A 24,732-nucleotide genomic window follows, 5' to 3' on the forward strand; every position below is an offset into this window, starting at 1 on the left:
CCTACCACTGTTCTATCATGGCATTCAGGTTAACCTTTAAAGCTTTGGAATGCATGTTTACTAGTAGAGCGAACTGTTTACTCTAGAGTCATTTTGGTTTTTTATTTGCCGTTGTCTGGTCAAAATGTTTGTGTTCATTGAACCTGAAAATGTGTTGACATAAAGTAGTTTACGTTTTTTTTTTCTTTTTTTTTTTTTTTTTTTCGCATCTGAGTATACTGTAATTATAGTGTGTCCAAGCATGCAACCAGCCTGCAGGTGCCATTCATATCTACAGTTTTTGTACAGAAATATTGCAGCCTTAATTGGGCTTTTCTTCACTGTCCATCTTCCCTTGGGCTCAACAAAGATATTTGCCCTTGCCATTATAAACAAATTAGAAAATGGGACCAAGTAGCAACTGGGATAATCTGAATAAATGAAAGATTATATTTGTTCTTTTATTTGCTTTATGCGTTATTGTTTAGAACAGGGTGCTCAACCTTGTGAAGAGCGACGGCCACTTAAGTGATTTGGTAACAGGTTGCAGGCCATTATGGGGTTTTACCGCCACTCCCCAAACCACAAATGTAAGCGTGCCCTTACTGTCCCGAGCCCCCTTATTAGGTTGCTTTCACACTGATGCGTTGTGGTTTACCCGCACCGTGGGTGCAGCGCAATGCACATGCGACTTTCCTGCGGGTTAGCTGTGCTTTGCAGGATCCCAAAAAGTGCACTAAACCCGCAGGATATAATAGAAGTCTATGACACAGTGCAAAGTTTACTTTTCTGAATCAGCCTGTTTGGTTTGAAAGTCATTGGTAAATGGTAATGTAAGTCTAACAATTTATGCCCTGTCAACTGAATGGCCTCATGACACCTAGCTTCTGAGTGCACATACCAGTATCAAATCATAAAGCCCTCCAGTTATTGACATTTCTCTTAAACTGCATCTAAAGGCTCCTGTTTGACAGTGTGCCCCCCCAAAAAAAAATATTTGCAGAAAAGCACAGTATCAAGTCACAAAGCCCTCTTCACATTTCTCTTACTAAAGGCTCCTGTTTGACAGTTTGCAAAAAATGAATTCTTGCACAAGACCCCTAGTTTTCTTTAAAATATTTTACATAAAAGCATGTTTGGTAACTTTTTATACATAGAATGGAATGCAGTAAATTAAGGGGCACTTATAAGGTATTAGTAGCGGTGGTGTTGAGGTGCCTTCACTTACTGTTTTGCAAGTGCTCAAAGGTTTTTTCTAGTTATGTTTATTATGTACCTTTACAGACGTTAATCCCATTTTGTAGGAACATTTTATAAGAATGTTGGCAGCTTTATATGACTGTTATATCGTTTCAAGATCGTTATAATAAAATTTATGAGCACAGTTGGTCATAAGATGGCTCCATTTATCAAGAAGTCTTGCATAATGACTGTCTGTATTGCACTACATATCTTGTTAAAACATCACTAAACTTGTAGTGATGTCATTATATAGGTTTACATATTTTTTTTCCCCAGCGTTTGTTAGTTTTACTAATTTGTAATTGGTGTAAGAAGTACTTTTTCCTATGTTTTAGGTAAACTAGTTGACTGTGCTGTAGTTCATGTTAATGGAGATGTTCCAGAAGAAGTCCTCAAAGCAACAAGATTAGCAGTTGAATATCAGAGGCTTTTTAGGAAGGATGTGATTATAGATTTGTTGTGTTATCGGCAGTGGGGCCACAATGAACTGGATGAGCCCTTCTTTACTAATCCTGAAATGTACAAAATTATCCGGTAAGTCGAGAATCAAATAATTTCTGCAGATTTTTTTTCCTCTTTGTTTCCATAAAGACAACCTGTATTCTAGATTTTTTTTTCTTTATCTTTTTATATTATGCTAAAATAATTTCTTATCTGTTAATCCATTTACCTTAATTTAATGATTAAACTATGTAAGTGCTGCGTGTAAAATGTGTAGATAACACTTTGAAGATGGTAAATCTACTAGCCTTATAAACAGAAGTGGTCCTTGGAGACAAAGAGGCTGAATTCCAAAAGAACTGAGTTTTCCTTTAATTTATTAAGTCAAGATTCACAATTCCAATTATCCAATCATATGTGCAAATTCTTTTTTTTATTTGCTTGTGATTGGGAATTCAAAGTGAAATCAACTCTATAGTGTAGTGACATGGCTTTAGCAAGCTACGGTAAGTGTTGAATTTCCTTCTAATCGACAGGTGATGTAGAGTTTATTCATAATTGCTTCACAGATCTTTATTTCATCTAACCAACTACGTGGCTTCTTCTGTGTAGGTCAAGAAAGAGTATTCCAGATGTATATTCAGAGCGTTTAATATCTGAAGGGTTAATGACGGAAGATGAAATCTCGGACATCAAGACATCTTATTACGCAAAGCTTAATGATCATCTTGCCAATATGACTCTTTACACTCCTCCCCCGAACAACCTTCAAGATCACTGGAGGGAAATGGTAGAACCAAGTGCACGCATCACAACGTGGGACACTGGTGTTCCTGCTGACCTGCTTAAATTCATCGGAGCCAAATCTGTGGAGGTTCCTGAGGAGTTTCAACTGCACAGCCATCTGCTCAAGATGCATGCACAGGTTGGTTGGTTATATTTAGAGTGCCTTGAAAAAGTATTCATACCCCTTGAAATTTTCCCCATTTTGTCATGTTAAAACCAAAAACATAAATTTATTTTATTGGGCTTTTATGTGATAGACCAACACAAAGTGGCACATAATTGTGAAGTGGAAGGAAAATGATAAAGGGTTTCAACATTTTTTACAAATAAATATGTGAAAAGTGTGGTGTGCATTTGTATTCAGCCCTCCTGAGTCAACACTTTGTAGAACCACCTTTCACTGCAATTACAGCTGCAAGTCTTTTGTGAACAGCAATTTTCAAGTCTTGCCACAGATTCTCAATTAGATTTAGGTCTAGACTTTGATTGGGCCATTCTAACACATGAATATGCATTGATCTAAACATTCCATTGTAGCTCTGGCTGTATGTTTAGGGTCGTTGCCCTGTTGGAAGGTGAACTTCCACCCCAGTCTCAAGTCTTTTGCAGACACTAACAGGTTTTCTTCTAAGATTGCCCTGTATGTGGCTTCATCCAACTTCCCGTCAACTCTGACCAGCTTCCCATCAACTCTGACCAGCTTCCCTGTCCCTGCTGAAGAAAAGTATACCCACAACATGATGCTGCCACCACCATGTTTCACGGTGGGGATGGAGTGTTCAGGGTGATGTGCAGTGTTAGTTCTCTGCCACACATAGCCTTTTGCTTTTAGGCCAAAAGGTTCCATTTTGGTCTCATCTGATCAGAGCACCTTCTACCTCATGTTTGCTGTGTCCCCCACATGGCTTCTCGCAAACTGCAAACAGGACTTCTTATGGCTTTTTTTCAACAATGGCTTTCTTCTTGTCACTCTGGCCACAATAAAGGCAAGATGGACAGATTCTCCCACCTGAGCTGTGGATCTCTGCAGCTCCTTCAGAGTTACCTGCTTCTCTGATTAATGCTCTCCTTGCCCAGTCTGTCAGTTTAGGTGGACAGCCATGTCTTGGTAGGGTTGCAGTTGTTCCATACTCTTTTTCCATTTTCGGATGATGGCTTGTGAAGTAACGGAGCACTGTTTAAGTGCTCAGTTATATGTTCAAAGCTTGGGATATTATTTTAATACCTAGCCCTGCTTTAAACTTCTCCACAACTTTATCCCTGACCTGTTTGGTGTTTTCCTTGGCCTTCATGATGCTGTTTGTACACTAAGGTTCTCTAACAAACCTCTGAGGGCTTCACAGAACAGCTGTATTTATACTGAGATTAAATTACACACAGGTGACCTCTATTTACCAATTAGGTAACTTTGTGAAGGCAATTGGTTCCACTAGATTTTAGTTAGGGCTATCGGAGTAAAGGGGGCTGAATACAAATGTATGCCACACTTTTCAGATATTCATTTGTAAAAATATTTTGAAAATCATTTATCATTTTCCTTCCACTTCACAATTATGTGCCACTTTGTGTTGGTCTATCACATAAAATCCCAATAAAATACATTTACGTTTTTGGTTGTAACATGACAAATTGTGGACCATTTCAAGGGGTGTGAATGCTTTTTCAAGGCACTGTATCTATTCACAGAGGTTGTTGCAAGCTCTATATCGCACTCTGTATCCTGTTTCAGTACTTTAGCAAATCCTTAGACAGCAGCCATGAAGCTTTAAAAACCAATGGACGTATTCCCAGATACAGTGACGTTGTTCCTCCTTGACAAATTGACCAATTGTTTTCTGACAGAAAAGTGTAGCGTCAGGGAATTATGTTCAAACATAAGTTATAACATCTCTATGATCTCTACAGTGCATTTGAGAAGAATATTTGGTCCCTACTCTGTTGTAATGGCAGCCTACGTTTCTAATATAGTTTTTGTTTGTGATTGTAGATCTGCCTGTGTATTGCTTTTTTTTTTTTTGTTGATTAGTTGTATACTTTTTTATTTTTTTTTTATTTTATTATTTTAGTCTAGAATACAGAAGTTGCAGGAAGGAACAAAGATGGATTGGGGTACAGCTGAAGCTTTGGCTTTTGGGTCGTTACTTTGCCAAGGTAATACAATTTTCTATTTTTCTCCTAATATATACTGTATCTATTGAACTTTTTGTATATGTGGCATGATTATTTCAGGTCCTGAAGAGATTAAAACAAACCTGTAACACAAAAATAAGCCAAGCACTCCCAGAAAGGATGCACTTCATGCTGCCTGGCAGTACCTTTTATTTTAGGAAGGACCTCCACTGTTTTCCACACAAGCTTCACTGAACCCTACTGCATCTTTTTTGAAGTCCTTTGCTGTACTTCCATCCTGACCTCTTTTACTGTTCCACAGGCAGGTGTAGTGCCTCTTTGTTGGCCACTAAAGCTGCCATCTGTTCGATGTGAGACAGTATGATGAAGGTGGAATGCAATAGTCCTGAGCTAGAACTAAGTCAGGGTTTCCTAGATGTGTGCACCTGGGTCCAGGGGGTGGCTGTGCACACAGAAGATGGCTTATTTACATGGTGACTCCTGTTACTGTTTTTTGGATTTAATAGGTTTCTTTTGTAGTTGCATTTGCAAAATATCCTTTGATCTCCAAATAAAGCCGCCTCATCCATATTGTAAGAAACAAAATACTATATTTATCAGCGTATAACATGCACCTTCATTTTAGGAGGGATGTTTCAAGAAAAAAACTTACATTTTAAATAAAGAACTTTGAAGCAAAATAAGGGTCACAGCCCATCAATGCACCCTACTCGGTGCCCATATGCAGCCTCTAAATTGCACATCAGTGCACCCTGCTCAGTGCCCATCTGCAGCCACTAAATTGCCCAACAATGCAGCCTGCTCAGTGCCCATCTGCAGCCTCTAAATTGCACATCAGTGCTCCCTGCTCAGTGCCCAACAATGCAGCCTCTAAATTGCACATCAATGCACCCTGCTCAGTGCCCAACAATGCAGCCTCTAAATTGCACAACAATGCTGCCTGCTCATTGCCCATCTGCAGCCTTTAAATTGCACATCAATGCACCCTGCTCAGTGCCCATCTGCGGCCTTTAAATTGCACATCAATGCACCCTTTTCAGTGCTCATCTGCAGCCACTAAATTGCCCAACAATGCAGCCTGTTCAGTGCCCATCTGCAGCCTCACCTTTTCCCATCATTGCAGCCTCGCCAGTGTTGGATTACACAGAGCCGTGATCTCCTGTGTACTCGATGCTCAGTCACTCACAGCCACGCCTCCTGGCCCTGCTCATATGATAGACAGAACAGTGGCCCAATGCGGGGCCAGGAGGCCTGGCTGTGCGTGACTGAGCGCCGGGATACACAGGAGATCGCGGCTCTGTGTAATCCAGTGGTGCTTGCTACTCCTCTTCCCTCGGAGACATCAGGGATTGGCGTATAACACACACACACACACAAACGCTTTCCCCCTGATTTTCAGGAGGGAAAAGTGCGTGTTATATGCCGATAAATAAGTTAATACTTGGAGCATAACAAGTGGCCATCTTGGGTGGTACAAGTTAAGTCAGGGGTGTCCAACTGTTTGACCACATTGGAAGAAGGAATTGTCTTGGGCCAAACATAAAATACACTAGCAATAAGGATAGCTGATGAGCAGAAAAAGTCAGGCAGATCACAAGTTGGCGATCACAGATATAGATAATACACCTACTTAAGTAATAAAACTATATTATTTTTTTTTTTATATATATTTTTTATTATAAAAGTAAAATAGAGCAACATAAAACTAGTGCAATATTTGACACTGTTTGATAAACAAATGCAATATCTGGTTTGATGGATGTAGTAGCAATTCTCAATTCATTTTCAAGGTGCTTATCAGATGTTTGGGTTCTAATTTTGCCCTTTGTGTGCTTCATCTTTGAAAATAGTTGTTCACAGATATAGGTGCTGCCTACTGCACTGATGACGTGAAGAAGGCATGATTGTGAACAGTGTGATATATTCTTTGTGAAGATAAAACTTAAAGTCCAGAAGAGACAGGGTCAAATTTTCCTTCGGCTGCATGTGTTCGCATTCGCAAAAAAGTGTAAATGCATTTTTTTTAAAAATCCCCCCCCCCCAAAAAAAGAAATCAACATTTAGGTAATTGTTTACAATCACTTTAACTAAGTTTACGATTTTGTGTTGGGCTGCATTCATACCCGTTTTGGACACTCCTAGGTTAGGTGGTGGTAAAAGATCTGCTGTGAAGAGAACCAGTCACTTTTAAGTACGCCATGTAAACACTAAAAAAAACAAAAACTGCTTAAAAAGAAACTATAATGTATAATTTGCATTTTTCAAGTAAGAGAAATTGTCTACAAAATGAGGGGAAAGTCCCAGGCTGTTGTGTCTCCTCATTTACAGTTGTGCCTCTTGCACACTGCAGCTTGAAAAAGCTCAGTACAGCTTTTTTTTTTTACTGAGCTAAAATACAGCCCATTAATTGTAATGTGCCTATGCATGCATAAACAAGCGGCGTATATACTTCAGTAAAATCAAAATAGAAAAATCTGCATTTTTGGTCAGTAATTTATGCCAAATTCACGCACGTTTGGGTGCAAATTCGCACAGATTTGTCCATTGACATTGTCAATGCGAGAACAAGCTGCTGTACATGCACTAAAATGTGCACGAATATACATTTAAAAAAAAAAAAAAAAGTCTGAAAAATTAGATGCTCAAACAGGAGTATTGTGTGCAAGAGGCCTTGCTGTGAAAACTGTAGTACTTTTGGATTCCAATCATTTTGTGTGACAGTGGTCACCAAAAGAAATCAGGAGGGTGAATCTACCCAGAGGTACTTGGAAGGCAATTTAAATCTAACAAGGGTATGAATACTTCCAGACACTACCCAAAAGTAAAGTTATGGCTTTAGATTTTTTATGATTAATATCAATTTGCATGATTAAAATTTATAAATAGGTAAGTAGTTAGATGGACATAACTGCAAAGTCCAAAGCATTCTTTAAAAATAACCATTTGTAATGGGCTGTATATGTTACCTCTAGCATCCTAGCATCTGTTTTACTGTTGAATCACAAGTATCAGAGTGCTTATAATCTGTTATTTATTTCTGTTGTGTTATTAAGGGTTTAATGTTCGAATAAGTGGACAAGATGTAGGACGTGGAACTTTCAGTCAAAGACATGCCATGGTGGTTTGTCAAGAGACTAATGACACCTACATTCCTTTAAACCACATAACACCTGACCAGAAAGGCTTTTTGGAGGTGTGTAATATGCATATGACCATATATATAAAGTACTTTTTTCTTGGTGTTAAAAAAGAATTCTAACTTTAAAACAAAACACAGAACTGAAAATATGCATATTCAGACAGAGCTATGGGGTTGATTTACTAAAACCAGAGAGAGCAAAATCTGGCACAGCTCTGCATATAAACCAGCTTCCAGGTTTTATCGTCAATGCTTAATTGATCAAGCTGAAGTTAGAAGCTGATTGGCTATGCATAGCTGCACCCGGTTTTGCACTCTCCAGTTTTAGTAAATCAAACCCATGTCTTTTAATGTCTTTAATGTTATACTATTTGGCACATAGTGATGTGTTTATGATGCAAATTTTATATCATGATATAAGAGCCCAGGGCATTATAGATTTTGTTTCGTTATTGTCATTCTTTGCTGCTTCTGCATAATTAGGAGAAAAGCCAGCATTCACAACACTCAATTGTTTACTTTAAACTTGCTGGAGTGTTGCCCCAATATTGACTGGAAAATAGATTAAAAAAAAATAGTACCATTTGTAATATAACTGGGCTAATGACCTTTAAAGTGTATCTATATCTCGAACACACAAACAATGTAAACTGGCATTCACCATAATGAACGCACATGTCCAGATACTAATATCCATTTTTATGCCCTGTAGAGGGCCTGGGAACCTCCAAAACTAAGACTGCTCTATAATACAACCAGTGACCAGATAACATGGTTGCCGGCTGTGGCCTAACCCTTCAATTTTTTTTCTATCATACTATTGGATAGTAAGGTTGCCCGTCACAGCGATCGGCCAGTAGTAAAGCCAAAAACGTGAAAGGGAGTCAGTCAGGGCGAGGGAGCACAGAAGATGGTCACTAGTTGTATCACAAGGAAACCTGTGTTTTGGGGGTACCTGGTCCACTCTAAAGGGCAGCAAACCTGGTACACATGAATTTTTCTAGTGAACTATTTGCTGCCTAAGATGATAATTGACTTTGCAGATGAAGAGTTTGTAAGGTTGGTTTAACTATGAATATGACGAACATTATCTGTAATACAAATGTTTGTTCTAGTACTGCAGTTGTTTGGGGCATTGTAATAAAAATGTCCCAATTCAGTTTATACATTTTAAAGACCAGTCTGCCACTTACCTAGTTAGCTGTTCCCTACTTTACAAAGAGCTTAGGTTGAGAGGGAGCAATAATTTTAGGCATCACGTCCAATTTACATCAAAATAGAGGAATCCTCAACCCATAAGGTGGAAGTAAGAGAGTGGAGAAAAATAGCGGACACTATGGCCTTTTTCTGGTGCATAGTGACAGACTAAAAATAGCTTTACCAAATTTTATTGACAAATATGAAGTTAAAATACATAAAGATTAAAATGGTATAAACTATTTTTTATTGAGGGCCCAAAGGCTGAACAATGCCATGATTGGTACATAGGCAGGTCCTCGTCCTACTTGTTGCTGCCTCTGCGCGTTTCGCAGGCAAAACAACCTGCTTCCTTAGGCGAACTTCAAGGCGTGATGATCTAAAATCATAAATGTTAACAACAATGTTGGTACATAGTATAATACAGTTTAGTATACATCCATATAGGCCAATATATCATATAATCAACAACAGTTTACCGTTCCAATCCTTAGAGTCGCAAATTCCACCTAAACAGACTCTCCCAAGGGTGGAGGGAATCCAACACTAAAGAGGGGGTTAGCGCAGGGGACCTCCACAAGACCAACCGAGAAAGAGAAGAGCAGCTGGGGAAAGAACATTAGTGTCTTCAGATTTAGTTATGCATAGATACATTTCTCTAGAGTTTAACTTCTAATAGGGTCCATACTTTATAAGTAGGATGGAAATTGTGGTAAACATGCCATGTGGTTGCGTATCTGGATTGGGCAGTCAAATGCAAAAGTGGTCCATTGCAGTACTGAAGAGGGGTTTCCTTTTTCAGGCCACTGAGTATATGTTTTTGCAATAATCCTTTTTATTTTCATACAAGTCTGTTTTATCCATTTTAGCAACCTTAAAAGAAGGAGTTATTTTTATTACTATTATTATTATTCAGCTCCTAGATGTACTAGTACTACTAATTGTGCATTTGTTCTCTCTCCAAAAGGTAAGCAATAGTGCCTTGTCAGAGGAAGCTGTCCTTGGATTTGAATATGGCATGAGTATAGAAAGCCCTAAGTTACTGCCAATTTGGGAGGCGCAGTTTGGAGATTTCTTCAATGGTGCCCAGATTATATTTGACACTTTTATTTCTGGAGGTATGGTGGTATAAAAATCTTTTGCAGCAGTGTGAATTGCCATACGATTCACAGAGCTGTCTGCTCAATCCTTCTGTCTGTCTACGTCAATGTGATAAGCCTATATACAGCTATGTGATCATAATGCTTTCTTTTACTAATTATTTGGGGGTTTTACCCTCAAATACTAATAAGATCATAAACTCCTAATCATACAGTACAGGACAAGGGCAGAGTATTCATACAACATGGGTTATAGATGTGTACCTTCAGGTGATTGGACACTGGCACAGTTTTAAAGGACATACCCTCCACACTGAGAGGACAGCCTGTATTTTTGATACTGTATATCCTGCTTGGGGTGCTCACCCTGGCACTTGGTGCAACACGTTTGAGTAAGCCGTAGGGATCTGTACAGTTCCAGGGTCGTGGACCATTGCTATGGAACCCAGTCCCTGAAGGCCCCTTTTGGGTTATGCCCACTGTGATGGCCCTGGACTTTATTTACAGTCCAGTGTCATTGACTGGTAAGACGATGTATCTCTGACCATTAGTTTTAAAATGGGGCTGTGTTTGAAATGTTCACCTTGTAGTGTAAACTTTTCAAATTTGGCACTAAAATTCAACCACTCAGAGCTTAGTCTCAGATAGATGACTAGCTGTTACATCACACCTCTCTTCACACGCCTTAATGCCACTTTCACATAGAACCCTTATAAGGTTTTCAGGCACTTCCTCCCTCCTCTTCTCCACAGGGATTCATTACTCCCTGCATACACACTTTCCCTGTACTCTGCACCCTATTCCATGAGTACCCTACAGAGGAGCACCCTCAGTTGTAGCTATGACAAAAACCAGGTGAAAGGCAGTCAAAGCTACAGGCCAACATTCGCTCTGCTGAATGCTCACACAGCACTCGACCTTGGAGTGATGATGCTTCCCTTGCAGTGGTGCAAGAACCAATTCTAACACCAGCAACTGATTCCAGCTCAATTTCAGGTACTCAACAAGTGGCCTAGTTGACTAAAGAGAAATTCTCTGCATCTGTGTTACGTTTCCTCAGGAAAATTAGAGCTTTAATACAGCCATCTCTGTTCAGGCCCTAAAAATGCACTCTTCTCCCATTTCTCTACCAAAAACCGATCCTTACATGCCAGTCCTAGAGGACACATGCACAGAAAGGAATGAAGAGGGTATTGAAGCAGTATTGGAGCAAGTTGTGTAAGATTTTTCTCCCCCGACTAGGCTTATATTGAAGAAGAAGCTTCATGCAACATTCTTGCTAGTGTTGAGAAGCTCATTGCCTCTGTCCGCAAAAGCCTTGGCATTGGGCAAAGTCTCTTGCCATGCCACTTTGGGTAAAAAAAGACCTGAAAAACCTTCTCGGTTCAGGGCAGTCAGGTTAGCCCTGAAACATTGGACCCCCCCTTCTGAAGGGGCACCCAATCGAGGTGCAGTCAAACAATGTCACAGCGGTGGCCTACATCATCTATCAAGGGGGCACCAGGAGCCTGGCTGCTTTGAAGGAAGCAAACTAGGTCATCTCTTGGACAAAAACTCACTTTTCTGCTATCTTTGCGGTCCACATCCCACAAGTGGACAAATGAAAAGCTGAATATCTTAGCTGCCATCGCCTGGATCAGGAGGAATGGGCTCTTCATCCCGATGTCTTCAATCTGATATCCCAAAAATAGATTCCAGATGTGGACATCCTAGCTTCTAGATTCAACAATAAACTACCTCCTATTTGTTGCCAGAACCAGAGATCCAGTGCAAATCCTGCCTTGTCTTCTCAAGAAAATAGAGTGAGAGAGGAAATGGGCATTCTAATTGCACCAAACCTTCCTTCAGAAGAGCTTGATAGAGAGTATGTGTATGTGGCCTTTACCTGACGATCCCTGGCTCTTCCCAACAGGCCAGATCTGTTATCTCAAGGTCCTTATTATGCTTCTCAGCCTCTGGCTTTAACAGCATGGTAAAACCATCAAAATGGAGGAATCCTCAACCCTCTGTTTAAAGGAAAGAAGAGTTTCAGTGTGATTCCTACCTTGATAAAGGCAAGATAAACCTCTTCCAGGAATATATATTATCGCATCTGGAAATTCTTTTTTGCCTGGCACTTAATTCCCAGAGATTACTCTGTACCTTGAATGCTGGTCTTCCTACAAACAGGTCTTGGCCAGAAATTGCCCTTAAGCAGGGCTTTTTTTCAGCAGGAACTAGGGGGAACTCAGTTCCACCACCTCTGGCTCAGGTCTTCTGCTCCCTGCTCACCATTATCACTTGGTAACACTGAAGTCCAGCTTCTGCATTTATAAGTGATAGCTTATCTCCCAGTAGCTCCCACAGGTCAGATCTCCTGCGCAGATCCCACTGAGTGCCAGACAGGGACAAGGGAGATACAGAACAGGTGCACCCTAGGTGGTCTCCATTTTTTCCCTGGTGACCAATTGTTGATGCTCCTACTGCATGATCTCTCTTGCAAGTGACTAGTATAGTATAGTATAGTATAGTATGCTGGGAGGTATTACAGCCGGATACGTGCTTCAGCTTAATATTGCAACAAAGGTAAGACATATGACAGATGGGGGAGCTTTTAAGGAGGGGGGGAAGATGAGGGCAGTGGGGGGAGGGGTTGTATGCATAGGGAAGAGCTACTATTTGATGCCATTTGGCAGGTATGTGTGTGTGGCGGGCATTGTTGAGTTCCTGCACCTTTTCTCTGAGAAAAAAAAGCCCTGCCCTTAAGTACTCCTAATGTTTAGGTCTCAGTCTTATTTGTTTTGTTTAAAGACCTTTGCCATCACTCTGAACTGAAGAACTTTTTCTTTAAAGTGTATGTCATATTAAGCCCCCCTTGCAGCACCCTGTGCTTTCTTGCGATCCCAACTGTGTTCTTTCTGTCTTGCAGAAACCATGCTGTGAAGCTATTAGGGATATCCCCTCCTGCAACATGGGCTTTTTGGTTGCTATTGTGTCTGCCAGATGGGTTTATGATCTGGTGACCCTATCTTGTAAAAAGTATTTCACCATTCTTCACAATAACAAAGTTCTCATGCTCCCAAGGCCATCCTTTCTTCTGAAGTTGGTCTCAGCTTTCAACCTCAGTGAGGACATTATCCTCCCATCATTGTGCCCTGCTCTTAAGCATCCAAAGGAAATCTCTATACATTGCCTAGATGTAGTCAGAGCCATCAGAGTATACCTCAAGGCTACTGCTCCCATCAGACAGACTGATTACGTTTGTCCTATTTTCTGGACTTCACAAGGAACACCCTGTTTCAAAGTACACCATATGATTGTAACGGCTTACCACCAGATCAGTGGAAGTTTCCTTGGCATTTCATTGCCAAGCCTCTGTAGCTCAGTTGTGTAAGGCCACACCCTGGTCTTCTGTTCATAGGTTTTCGAAATTTTACCAGGTGGATGTCCATTCTTCAGCTGATGCAGCATTTGGCCTCAAGGTTCTTGCACTCGCTCTCTGAGGTTGTGTCTTCTGACCCTTGGTTTTGGGCATGTTAGCACAGTCCTGGTTGCCTTATTGTTGCCCACCCTTCCTATTAATTGCTTGCGAACATCCTATGGTGTATGAATACTCTTATTGTGTCCTGTACTGTACTCTAGGATATGGAATTTTAAAATCAAAATTCTTCTTATTTTTCTGTAATATTTATTCTAGAATTTGAAAATGTTTTACAATATAAATGCATTTTAATATAAAGAAATTCATTACAGCCACATAAATGCAGATACGATTTTATAAAATGGGTGTAAATCCTGAATAAATTATTGCAAAGAATAGATCCCAGATTTACACTTTTTTTAGCAGCTCAGAGTAGGTGGACCAATTGTTTTTGACCAGTGGCTATGACATATTGTTCATGATTGCTCTTTGTAATGTAGTATGAAATGGAGCTTTAGTTACACCCCTGTTTTCATGCTGGATGCAGTGCACGTAAGTGGTGTAAGCCAGAATGAATCATTCCTTGTAAAATGGTGCATAAGCATGAAATATACTCCTCCTAATAATAAAAGCATTTGCCCTACTTTAATAGGTGAGGCTAAGTGGCTGCTACAAAGTGGAATTGTGATTCTGCTTCCTCATGGCTATGACGGTGCTGGTCCAGAGCACTCCTCCTGTCGCATTGAACGCTTTCTGCAGGTGAGATTCTTCAGATAATCTTGTTTGTAGGTGAACATGTGATTCAGCCCAGAACAAAATGGAAAAAGAAAATTTACAGCATTGGATTTAGAGTTTCCAAACTAAACCACATTTTATTTATGCTTGCAATCTATTTTGATGGAATATTGACTTTGATTTTAAAGTAATTGTAAAAACTCAAGGTATTACACCTATTCAATTAAGGTGCAAAACCTTCTTTGCTGTAGCTACCCCCAGATCTCCCCTTTTTCTTACCTGAGCCCCATCTGATCCAGCGATGCGCACGAGCCCAGCAGCTCCAGTCACTGTCTCCATCCGCATTGGACAGATTGATAGCAGCAGGAGCAATTGGCTCCCGCTGCTGTAAATCAAATCCATTGACGTGGGGGCGGGGCTAAATCCCGCTGTTTGTGTCAATGGATGCAGTAGCAGGACTCGGGAGCAAGCCGCACGGGTGCCTCCATGAAAACCATCTTTCCGTGGGGGTACCTGATGAAGGGCAGGCACCCCAGGAGAAACGGGGATACTCTGTGCAAAAACCTTGCACAGAGCAGGTAAGTATAACATGTTTGTTATTTTTATTAGAAATGTATTTATTTATTTATTTTTTAACGGTTCCATTTTGTTTTCACACCTGCTAATTGCAATAAACATACTAGATTGGGCGTGGGAGTGTAATATTAGGGTGAAACCCTTAGATCATTGAGAGGCATTATGGTAGGTATCCTTCCCAATGGTTATCCTTTGCAGCATATGGTCTAGGGCAGGGGTCTCCAATCTTTTCAGTATGAAGACCACATTGTATAAAAAAAATCTGTTTTATAAATGATTAATTAAAATCGCCCAACCCCCCCCCCCCCCCCCATCCCCTATGACACTGACATATAAGTTGCTGTGGACTAAGCAAAATCTTGTAGAAGGCTGTATGTAAGAATCAGGCTGTAGTTTGGCATCCCTGGTCTAAGGGGTTATTTTAAAAACAGTTTGTCAGTTGCATGGGGATACCATGACATAAATAAAATTGTATAAAGCAAAGCCGTGTGTTTTACAGTTGTGCATGCGGCTTTGCTGGCTTCAAGATTTCAAAGCTAGCAAATGGCAAAAAGTAAAATGGAAGGAGGAGAGCCCACCCACTTCACCTGTCGGTCACATAACTGGTTCTTCTCCAGTCTCAGAGCTCCCTCTGCTGTATTAAATATAGAAAATTCGGTAAGGAACTGCAAGCAGTACACCACAGCCTGCATTTTATTATTGGGCCGTAGAATGCAGTCCACTATATATGCACTACCTAGCAGAGTTTAACAGAGAGCAGATAATGTGATCGGTCCTTTTTTTAGTGAGTGCATGTTTTGGCTTACTAGACTTATTTCCTACTTGAATTTGAGCAGTGACAATATTATTTTTGGCGTTTCTTACAGATGTGTGACAGTACAGAAGAAGGTGTGGATGGTGATAATGTTAATATGTTTGTTGTTCACCCGACAACTCCAGCACAGTATTTTCACTTACTACGTAGACAAATGATTCGGAACTTCAGAAAACCTCTGATTGTGGCCTCTCCAAAAATGCTGCTTCGATATCCGGTAATCATTTTGTTCACATCATATGTATTGTAAGAAATTTTTCACCATCTGAACAAGTCCGAACACTGGAAAATGAAAAAGGGTTCCTTTGCAGAGGGGCTGTGCCTGCACGGCAAGGGTTAACTCTTTGTTCATGCCTAGGCCTATGAAAAACGGTTTTACTTGATCCTTCACTCCTGCAGACTCCTCTGCACTGCTAGACCAGTCACTTCAGCCTCTCACCGCCCACCCCCAGTGGTGGCTGGTGCTCAAAATTTTTGGGGGGGCACAAACTAAAAAATTCTAAAAAAAAACATCAATTGCAGCCACTTGTGCCCGTCCAGTGCAGCCACTTGTGCCCGTCCAGTGCAGCCACTTGTGCCCGTCCAGTGCAGCCACTTGTGCCCGTCCAGTGCAGCCACTTGTGCCCGTCCAGTGCAGCCACTTGTGCCCGTCCAGTGCAGCCACTCGTGCCCGTCCAGTGCAGCCACTCGTGCCCGTCCAATGCAGCCACTCGTGCCCGTCCAATGCAGCCACTCGTGCCCGTCCAATGCAGCCACTCGTGCCCGTCCAATGCAGCCACTCGTGCCCGTCCAATGCAGCCACTCGTGCCCGTCTAATGCAGCCACTCGTGCCCGTCTAATGCAGCCACTCGTGCCCTGCCTGCTTGCTGCCCGGCATTTACCTCATTTTGGTGGGGGATCAGGTAGCAGGTGATGGCGGTGAGCTGTGGGATGAGCAGCGGGTGACTGTGGCGGCTCCTGTGTCCTCCATTTGTCTTGCCTTCCTTCTGCTAGGAATCCAGTCAGAGCGCTTGTGCCTTCAGCCAATCAGGTGACGGGTATTAGATGCGTGCCTCCTGATTGGCTGAGAGGCAGTCCAGTGTTAGAAAAGCAAATATTTATTCGCTTTTCTAACACACCTGGGTGGACTGCGAGCGCAATGCTTTGTGCTCCAAGTCCACCTTTTTTGAAGCCTATTAGAGCCTATGGCTCTAATCAGGTGCTTCAAAAAAACACCCCTGCCGCTATAATTCAGGCGCCCGGCGTCTGAAAAGGGGCCAGACACATGAATAGGGGGTGGCTACAGCAGCCATGGATAGATTCATGCAACGCATGAATCTATTCATTCTACATGAAGGGGGTGGCTGGAGAGAGGGGGCAGCACCTGTGCACCCCTAATGGACACACCGCCACTGCCCCCCCCCCCCCACAGTCTGAGGTCCTCTGACAGCATCAAGACCAATCTAGGGACCATAGCCCTGTACTGGACATGAGAATAACAAGGGACAGTCCACTGCTGGACTGGATGGGAGCACCATTTGCCAGGGATGTGAAGGATCAGGTAAGTAAAAGTGCTCTTACTGTCCCTTAGAGTAAAGAAGCCGTTAAAGAAGCCTTTGCAATGCAGACACAGCCCCAATTGTGGGTTTCTGGAGTTCAGCCCTAAGCAATGCTGCCAAAAGATAATGGAATGTTAAAGAAAATTGATCATTTAGTTTCATAATGAGCATATGTGATTTTTTTTTTTTTTTTTTTTAATGTATTCATTTCTGTCCTTCTGAATATGTAATGAGCTAAATAACACATTGAGTAAGCACACCAGATTTCCATTTCTACAGTGCTCAGAATATGTTCAAGAATAACCAAATGTAAGCATAGCACTAGAAGAAAAAGCACTTAAAGGATTCTGAAGTAAGCTCCCTGCTGGATATATCAGTGACTGAATTTCATGGGGAGTTATTAATTAACTTTTTTTTTTTATTATTATTACTTACCCTAAGGCTTGCCATCTGAATATCTTTGCATAAGTAATCCTTTACCAATATGATTTACAGTAGATGCGCCATTTATAGGGAGTAAAATAGTAGACATAAGTTGTATACATTTAAGAAATTTGCTAGGGGGAATGTTATAGGTAATATCCATTAATAGCTAATAACCAATAGTAACTTGTCATTCTTTGGTGGAGCATTTGAAATTGTCTACATGGTTTGTTTTACAAGGCTGCTGTGTCAAGTTTTGATGAATTGGCACCTGGAAAGACATTTAAACCTGTTCTTGGGGAGACTGTTGCAGATCCTAAAAGGTAATGCATTACGTTTCGAACCACCTTTTATATGACATCTGTTTCAAGAGAAAGAGAATGTGTGAATCATGTATTGATTGCAACACATGTAATTGCTTGTAAAAACAAACAAAAAAAAAAAAATCATTGTTTTTGATACACCAACACACATTCTGCATACAGTAGACCTAAATGTACCTGCTCTATAGTGCATCACGACACACAATTGCTAATTGGACCAAGCTGTTCCAAGCAAAATATTTACTTCATTAACAGATACAGCGCTGTATAAACTGTTCTTAGCCTTTGCACAGAATACAGTGCTGTCTTCTGGCAGCGAAATGGGGATTTCCTGTTCTGTTTCCAGAATAAAATCGAGTTGGGCTGAGCGCTATTCAGCCATTCACAGGGAGCTTTGTAATCTTTAAATCAAAGCTTCCCCTGATTGGCCGAGGTGGAGATTGTGAAATTATCTGCCTGCCTCCGCCAGTCAAAGGTGGCTTTGTATTCATCCATAGATTACAAAGCTCCCTCCCTGTAATTGGTTGAGCAGAACTTGGCCCAACTCAACTTTTTGTTTCCAGGAGTGGGATGGGAAGTCCCCATCCTGCTGTCGGAACACATTGCTGTATACTGTATGTTGCTAAAGCTACTTAGTTTACGCTGCGCTCCCAGGTGCTACATTTGTTAGTGAGGGTAATAATTCAAATGGACAGCTCAGTCCAAACAAACTAAATCCTGGAACTCACCACACATCTTTAATGAAGGAAAACTCCTGCAATAACATGAGCAAAGGTTTGAATAAGACCTTATGATTGTACTTATTAGCACATTTGTAAACTACTAGGACTAACTCTACCCTGGTGTACTGACTGTGTACAATGTGTGGCGTGTTGACTTTTTCCACCGCTACCCCCTTCCCTCCTCACCTGTTACTGGTTGTCAAGGATGTTGACAGCTTCACAGCCAACAGTCTCTTCTCAACTAGTGACACTGACAGCAGAGTCCAGTAGGGATTCAGAGATGTTAGTTCCCCATCAGGTACGCTCTCTCCTTGTGATTGACATAAGGCAGTGGGTGGATTCTATAGCCAATAACAAGTTGTCTGTTGGTTAAGAAATTGCCCACTGCCTGCTGTCAATTACAAGGGGAGTGAATCTGGCAATGTCTCTGAATCGCCATTCGGTTCTGCCCACCCAGCTACCAAAATGCGTGTGTCAAAAAAAAAGTCTGTGTGACATCTGCAGGGGAGGGAGCTGAGCTGCACTGTCTGTACGGACACTCCGGCCTTGGTGCACCTCCACACACGGTGCTAACCCCAAATTTGAGTGCCTGATTCCAACAGGTTCATAAATCTGTCACTGACACTTGTCACGCAAAGGCACAATGTAATTCTAAAGAGTGTCCTACATGGTCTCTATTCATTCCCCAGTATGTATGTCACCTGTGTGTATGTGCAGGTTGGAAATCTTATGTAACACAAGATTGGCTATACAGAATGTAATTTCTTGGCAGATAAAACGAGGGTAGTAGTATTTCAACTAGTAGTTGAGTAGTTGTTTGCCTGGCTTTTTGCCTAAGCTTTAGTAAGCTTTATTCTTAAGTTGTCAGGGCACAGAGAAGGGTTTATTACTTTTTAGCCTCATGCATTCTAATGCAATATAGCTGAAGGTGTTAATAAATGGGACAACACTACAGAATTTTCAAGTCTATTTAGTGATGACCTCTAGCTTTAGTAGTTAAGGCCTAGTTGAAGTTAGAGAAAATGTATTTTCTGCCAAAACACTCCTAGCAGTTTTCTGTTGCTGGACTTAATTTCTGCTTTAATAAAGTACACATTCTGACCATCCATAAATATCTCAACATAGTAATTAACTAAAGAAACAAACTAAAATTTAAAGTGTAAAAAAGTCTACAGTTACAAACATACGCTATATTACCAAAAGTATTGGGGCACCTGCCTTTACACGCACACGAACTTTAATGGCGTCTTATGCCCCGTACACACGGTCGGACTTTGTTCGGACATTCCAACAACAAAATCCTAAGATTTTTTCCGACGGATGTTGGCTCAACTTGTCTTGCATACACACGGTCACACAAAGTTGTTGGAAAATCCGATCGTTCTGAACGCGGTGACGTAAAACACGTACGTCGGGACTATTAACGGGGCAGTGGCCAATAGCTTTCATTTCTTTATTTATTCTGAGCATGTGTGGCACTTTGTCCGTCGGATTTGTGTACACACGATCGGAATTTCCGACAACGGATTTTGTTGTCGGAAAATTTTATCTCCTGCTCTCCAACTTTGTGTGTCGGAAATCCGATGGAAAATGTCCGATGGAGCCCACACACGGTCGGAATTTCCAACAACACGCTCCGATCGGACATTTTCCATCGGAAAATCCGACCGTGTGTAGGGGGCATTAGTCCGTAGGGTTCAATATTGAGTTGGCCCACCCGTTGCAGCTATAGCAGCTTCAACTCTTCTGGGAAGGCTGTCCACAAGATTTAGGAGTGTGTCTATGGGAATGTTTGACCATTCTTGCAGAAGTGCATTTGTGAGGTCAGGCACTGATGTTGGATGAGAAGGCCTGGCTCGCAGTCTCTGCTCTAATTCATTCCAAAGGTGTTCTATCATGGTTGAGGTCAGGACTCTGTGCAGGCCAGTCAAGTTTATCCACCCCAAACTCGCTCATCCATGTCTTTATGGACCTTGCTTTGTGCACTGGTCCAAATCATTTGGTGGAGGGGGATTATGATGTGAGGTTGTTTCTCAGGGGTTGGGCTTGGCCCCTTAGTTCCAGTGAAGGGACCGCTTAAGGCGTCGACATAACAAGACATTTTGGACAGTTCCATGCTCCCAACTTTGTGGGAACAGTTTGGGGATGGCCCCTTCCTGTTCTAACATGACTGCACACCAGTGCACAAAGCAAGGTCCATAAAGACATGGATGAGCGAGTTTGGAGGAACTTGACTTGTCTGCAGAGAGTCCTGACCTCAATCCCATAGAACAGCTTTGGGATGAATTAGAGTGGAGCCTGAGCCAGGCCTTCTCATCCACATCAGTGCCTGACCTCACAAATGTGCTTCTGGAAGAATGGTCAAACATTCCCATAGACACACTCCTAAACCTTGTGGACAGCCGTCCCAGAAGAGTTTAAGCTGGTATAGCTGCAAAGGGTGGGCCAACTCAATATTAAAGCCTACAGACTAAGACTGGGATGCCATTAAAGTTCATGTGCGTGTAAAGGCAGGTGTCCCAATACTTTTGGTAATATAGTGTATTTACATTAAAGAGTAGCTTGTTTTATCTATGTTATGCATCACTGCTATGTCTGATCTTTTTCTTATGTCTTTTCCTACAGTGTAAGCACAGTGATCCTTTGTTCTGGGAAACATTACTATGCTTTGGCTAAACAGAAAGAGGCACTTGGAGAGCAGGGACACAAATTCTCTATTATTCGCATTGAGGAATTGTGTCCATTCCCATTAGAAGGGCTCCAGCAAGAGTTGAGCAAATATCCAAAGGCCAAAGGTAAGCCGAGTTCATTTGACACAGTTTAGATCTGTTTGCTATTACCTTAAATACCATGAGCAAAGTTTTATATTATTGCTTCTGTGTGGCTGGAATCTGTGTCATGAAAATCAGTAGGTTTTTACTTATAGTGAAAGTATTTTTTCCTTATTTATAATATCTGTACTTTTCTGTACACTAGCCTCTCCCCTCATTTGTGGACTATAGATAGTAGACCTAAAGGTAATCCTGCATAAAACAGAGCCTTTATGTTCTGTTGAGTGCGGTGAGGAATTTACAAATGCAGGCTCAGATTTGCACCCGAATCATAGACCGGTATTGTCTAAAGGTTGAATTCAATCATGTAGATTGTCCATGTTTTAACAAATTAAAAAACCGAAAGAAAGTGCAACAGCATTATGTAAAATCTTTATTAAAACCAAGGCTTAACAAATTTGCTTTGAATCTAGGAGCCAGCTAAAAAACTTGGGAGACAGTTTTGTTTAACTAACAAAGGAGAACTTATCCTTTAACCCTTTCGCTGCTAGAGCTGTTTTTGCGGGGTTTTTTTGCACACGTTTCAAAAAACATTTTAGTCCTGAAGATTACATAAAACCCCCAAAACATTAAATATTTTCTGGAAGAAGTACGCCCTAGAGATTAAGATTAAAAAAAAGCACTAAGCGCTAAGCAGAAAACTCACCGGCCAAACTAGAAGCAGAGCACCTTCCCGGGAATACACAATGAAATCAGCATGTTGTTCCACCCTACATGGTTCATCTCACGTGTAATGAAACGCATAGGGCGGAGCGATGTGCTAATGATATTGCGTATTCCTTAAAGTGCAAGTGTTATGCTTCTAGTTTGGCCAGCGAGGAATTCTCTGTATAGCGCTATATTGCATTTATCGATGTAAGTGCATTTTTAAACTTTAATACATTTCAAAGTCAGGTTTTGCCCTATTTGGAGTGTTTTCCTTCTATGTCCTGGTGATGAGCCATTTGCGACAATGCTGGAATGATCATTGTTTAACCATCTGCCTCTGTGGAGAACCTTTGAAACCACTCTGGGATTATCCTGGCCTGGTGGTTTGGTCACAAGCTCGTCTGTCCTTTCCTTTAATTAGAGAGTCCTATATAGCTGGTAAGCCTGCATTTCTTCCATAAGTGGTGATGGTGTCGCAGTTTACAATTTTCCAAAGGTAATGGATGCTCATTATGCACAAGCTTATGTGAACACCTAAGAAAAGGATTGTGTGCCCTGTTTTACATTTTCTTTTTTTTTTCACGTGGACTCTTTTGTGGTTTTGGATTTGGTTTTACCCCTCAGAGAGAGTGTATATGCTTTTCACTTATTATTCATTAATATGTATTTCGTATAGTAGCACGACCCTTTTTATGTTTTTAAAACTCTTATTAACCAAGATATCTTGTACTCCCAAATTTGCTTGATAAAAACATGTATAACATACAATCCATCCAAGCTGAGATTTGCTCAATCGACTGGATGCAGATGTGAATTCTGGCTTACACATTTTAAGGGGCGAACCCTCCGATGCTCTGATAAAGATGGTTCACCTTTTGAAAAGCATAAACCACTCTGCACATTTGAGGAAGTGATTACTAGTTATACAGGTTTGACAGTCAGACCTGTATCTTGTTGATTGAGCGATTCTCGAATTTGATGTATTTGATGTTATACACGCTTTTGCCAAGCATTTCTGTGAGTATAAAATATATCTGTTCATTAAAATTTTTACATTTCACATGATACCGGCGCATTTTCTATTTGTTTTATAGTATTGTTCAAGGATTTTCCTGTCTGGAGAGAGGTGCAAGGAGATGCTTATGATTGTGTTCTGCATCCTTAGGAGAAATCTTGACCACGTTCTGCATGGATGTAAACCACTAATTAGTCTTAATCCTTTCAACCCTTTTTTTTTTTTACTAAAAGAGTAGTTTTCACCACTGACACAGAGATAATAACCAGCTGGTTTAGCCTAAAGTTTGGCAATGTTCAGAGAAGTAGGTGTAAAACAGCTCACTTTGTCATTATAACGGACACATGTATAGGTGTCTTTTAACATATAACTTGATGCTCCATTGAGAGTATGGCTAAACAATCTCATGTAAGACATTCCAGTAAATAAAATGTTATATTGTCTTTTTTGCTTTTTCTTAAAGATTTCATTTGGAGCCAAGAAGAACCACAAAATATGGGTGCATGGACTTTTATTTCTCCAAGATTTGAAAAGCAGTTGGGCTGTAAGGTAAACATTTTTACTATATTATGACATTGAACATTTCTGTTTTTTTATTAGGCAGTTTTATTGGCTTTGTTTTTGACAAATGCTCTTCTTCTCATGAATAGAATTCCAAACTTGCCTAGAAATCATATTTACATATTTTTTCCAACCATATGTATTAAACAGTTCTAGCTTCACAAGATAGTGATGCATTCAGAGCCTAGAACCAATTTTTCACATAGCAAGGTACCCTTGCAGAACATAAAGCAAAAAAAGAGTTTAAAAAGGGGCAAAAAAATGTATGCAAGTACTACAAATCTGCACTACAAAATTTACAAATTACATTGCAAAAAAGTCATATTTAACATGCGGAGCATATGACAGCATCTATGGTCATAATTTAATTGTAAGCAAAATTTCTGACCCTTGTTGCCCCTTCAAAACAAACCTAAACAACATTATTTAATTGGGTTAACTTTAACCACTTAAGGACCGAGCCTCTTTTTGAGATTTAGTGTTTTACAAGTTAAAATCATGTTTTTTTTTTTTTGCTAGAAAACGACTTAGAACCCCCAAACATTATATATATCGTCAGTGGCATTGTCCTAAGCATGTGCAGCGCTGCACCGATTTCAAAAAGTAGTTTCTGTACCACTTTTTGCGATTTCAGGGTGTGATTTACGTTGACATCTGTGCGGAAACCTGCACAGATGTCTCTGAAATTGCGGCCGAAATCGGGACTGACATGCAGGAAATCAGCTGAACTCGCACGGCTTTATTCCCGCAGGTCAGTGTGAACCTGGGCTCGATGTCACATACTATACACCAAATATTTACTGCAGATGTACCTTCCTGCATGTGTTTTCAATTAAAGTGATTGATTTACCTGCAGGGAATGCCTGGTAAATGTCACATTTTAATGCACCTTTTACATGCCATTTGATGAGCTCAAGGAGCCGTTTTATTTTTTAACCTTTACATATATTTTAACTGTGACATACAGTATATGCAGTTGGTAAAGGGGCTATTGGTAAAGAGTTGGGAGTATATTAATTCATTCAGCTAAATGTATAAAAATATGTTCTCAGAGGTTGTTCACATATAGGGGTTGCTATTTTACAGTTGTTTATTCAGACATTATTTCTGGCATTTTTGCAGAGTTTTTGTT

General features: G+C 40.8%; 1 protein-coding gene across 2 annotated transcripts in view; it reads left to right on the forward strand.

Moving 5' to 3' along the window:
• Positions 1-24,732, forward strand: part of DHTKD1 (dehydrogenase E1 and transketolase domain containing 1) — a 77,995-nt gene that overhangs the window by 49,491 nt on the left and 3,772 nt on the right. For both annotated transcript variants that reach the window (XM_073619497.1, XM_073619496.1), the window contains exons 7-16: positions 1,557-1,755; positions 2,275-2,587; positions 4,515-4,599; positions 7,632-7,771; positions 9,882-10,032; positions 14,067-14,173; positions 15,592-15,756; positions 17,741-17,823; positions 21,171-21,340; positions 23,503-23,588. In XM_073619497.1, the coding sequence (XP_073475598.1) occupies positions 1,557-1,755; positions 2,275-2,587; positions 4,515-4,599; positions 7,632-7,771; positions 9,882-10,032; positions 14,067-14,173; positions 15,592-15,756; positions 17,741-17,823; positions 21,171-21,340; positions 23,503-23,588 (1,499 nt within the window). The remainder of the gene's footprint in view (positions 1-1,556; positions 1,756-2,274; positions 2,588-4,514; positions 4,600-7,631; positions 7,772-9,881; positions 10,033-14,066; positions 14,174-15,591; positions 15,757-17,740; positions 17,824-21,170; positions 21,341-23,502; positions 23,589-24,732) is intronic.

The sequence above is a fragment of the Aquarana catesbeiana genome, linkage group LG03 (assembly GCF_042186555.1).
Source record: "Aquarana catesbeiana isolate 2022-GZ linkage group LG03, ASM4218655v1, whole genome shotgun sequence".
Lineage (NCBI taxonomy): Eukaryota > Metazoa > Chordata > Amphibia > Anura > Ranidae > Aquarana > Aquarana catesbeiana.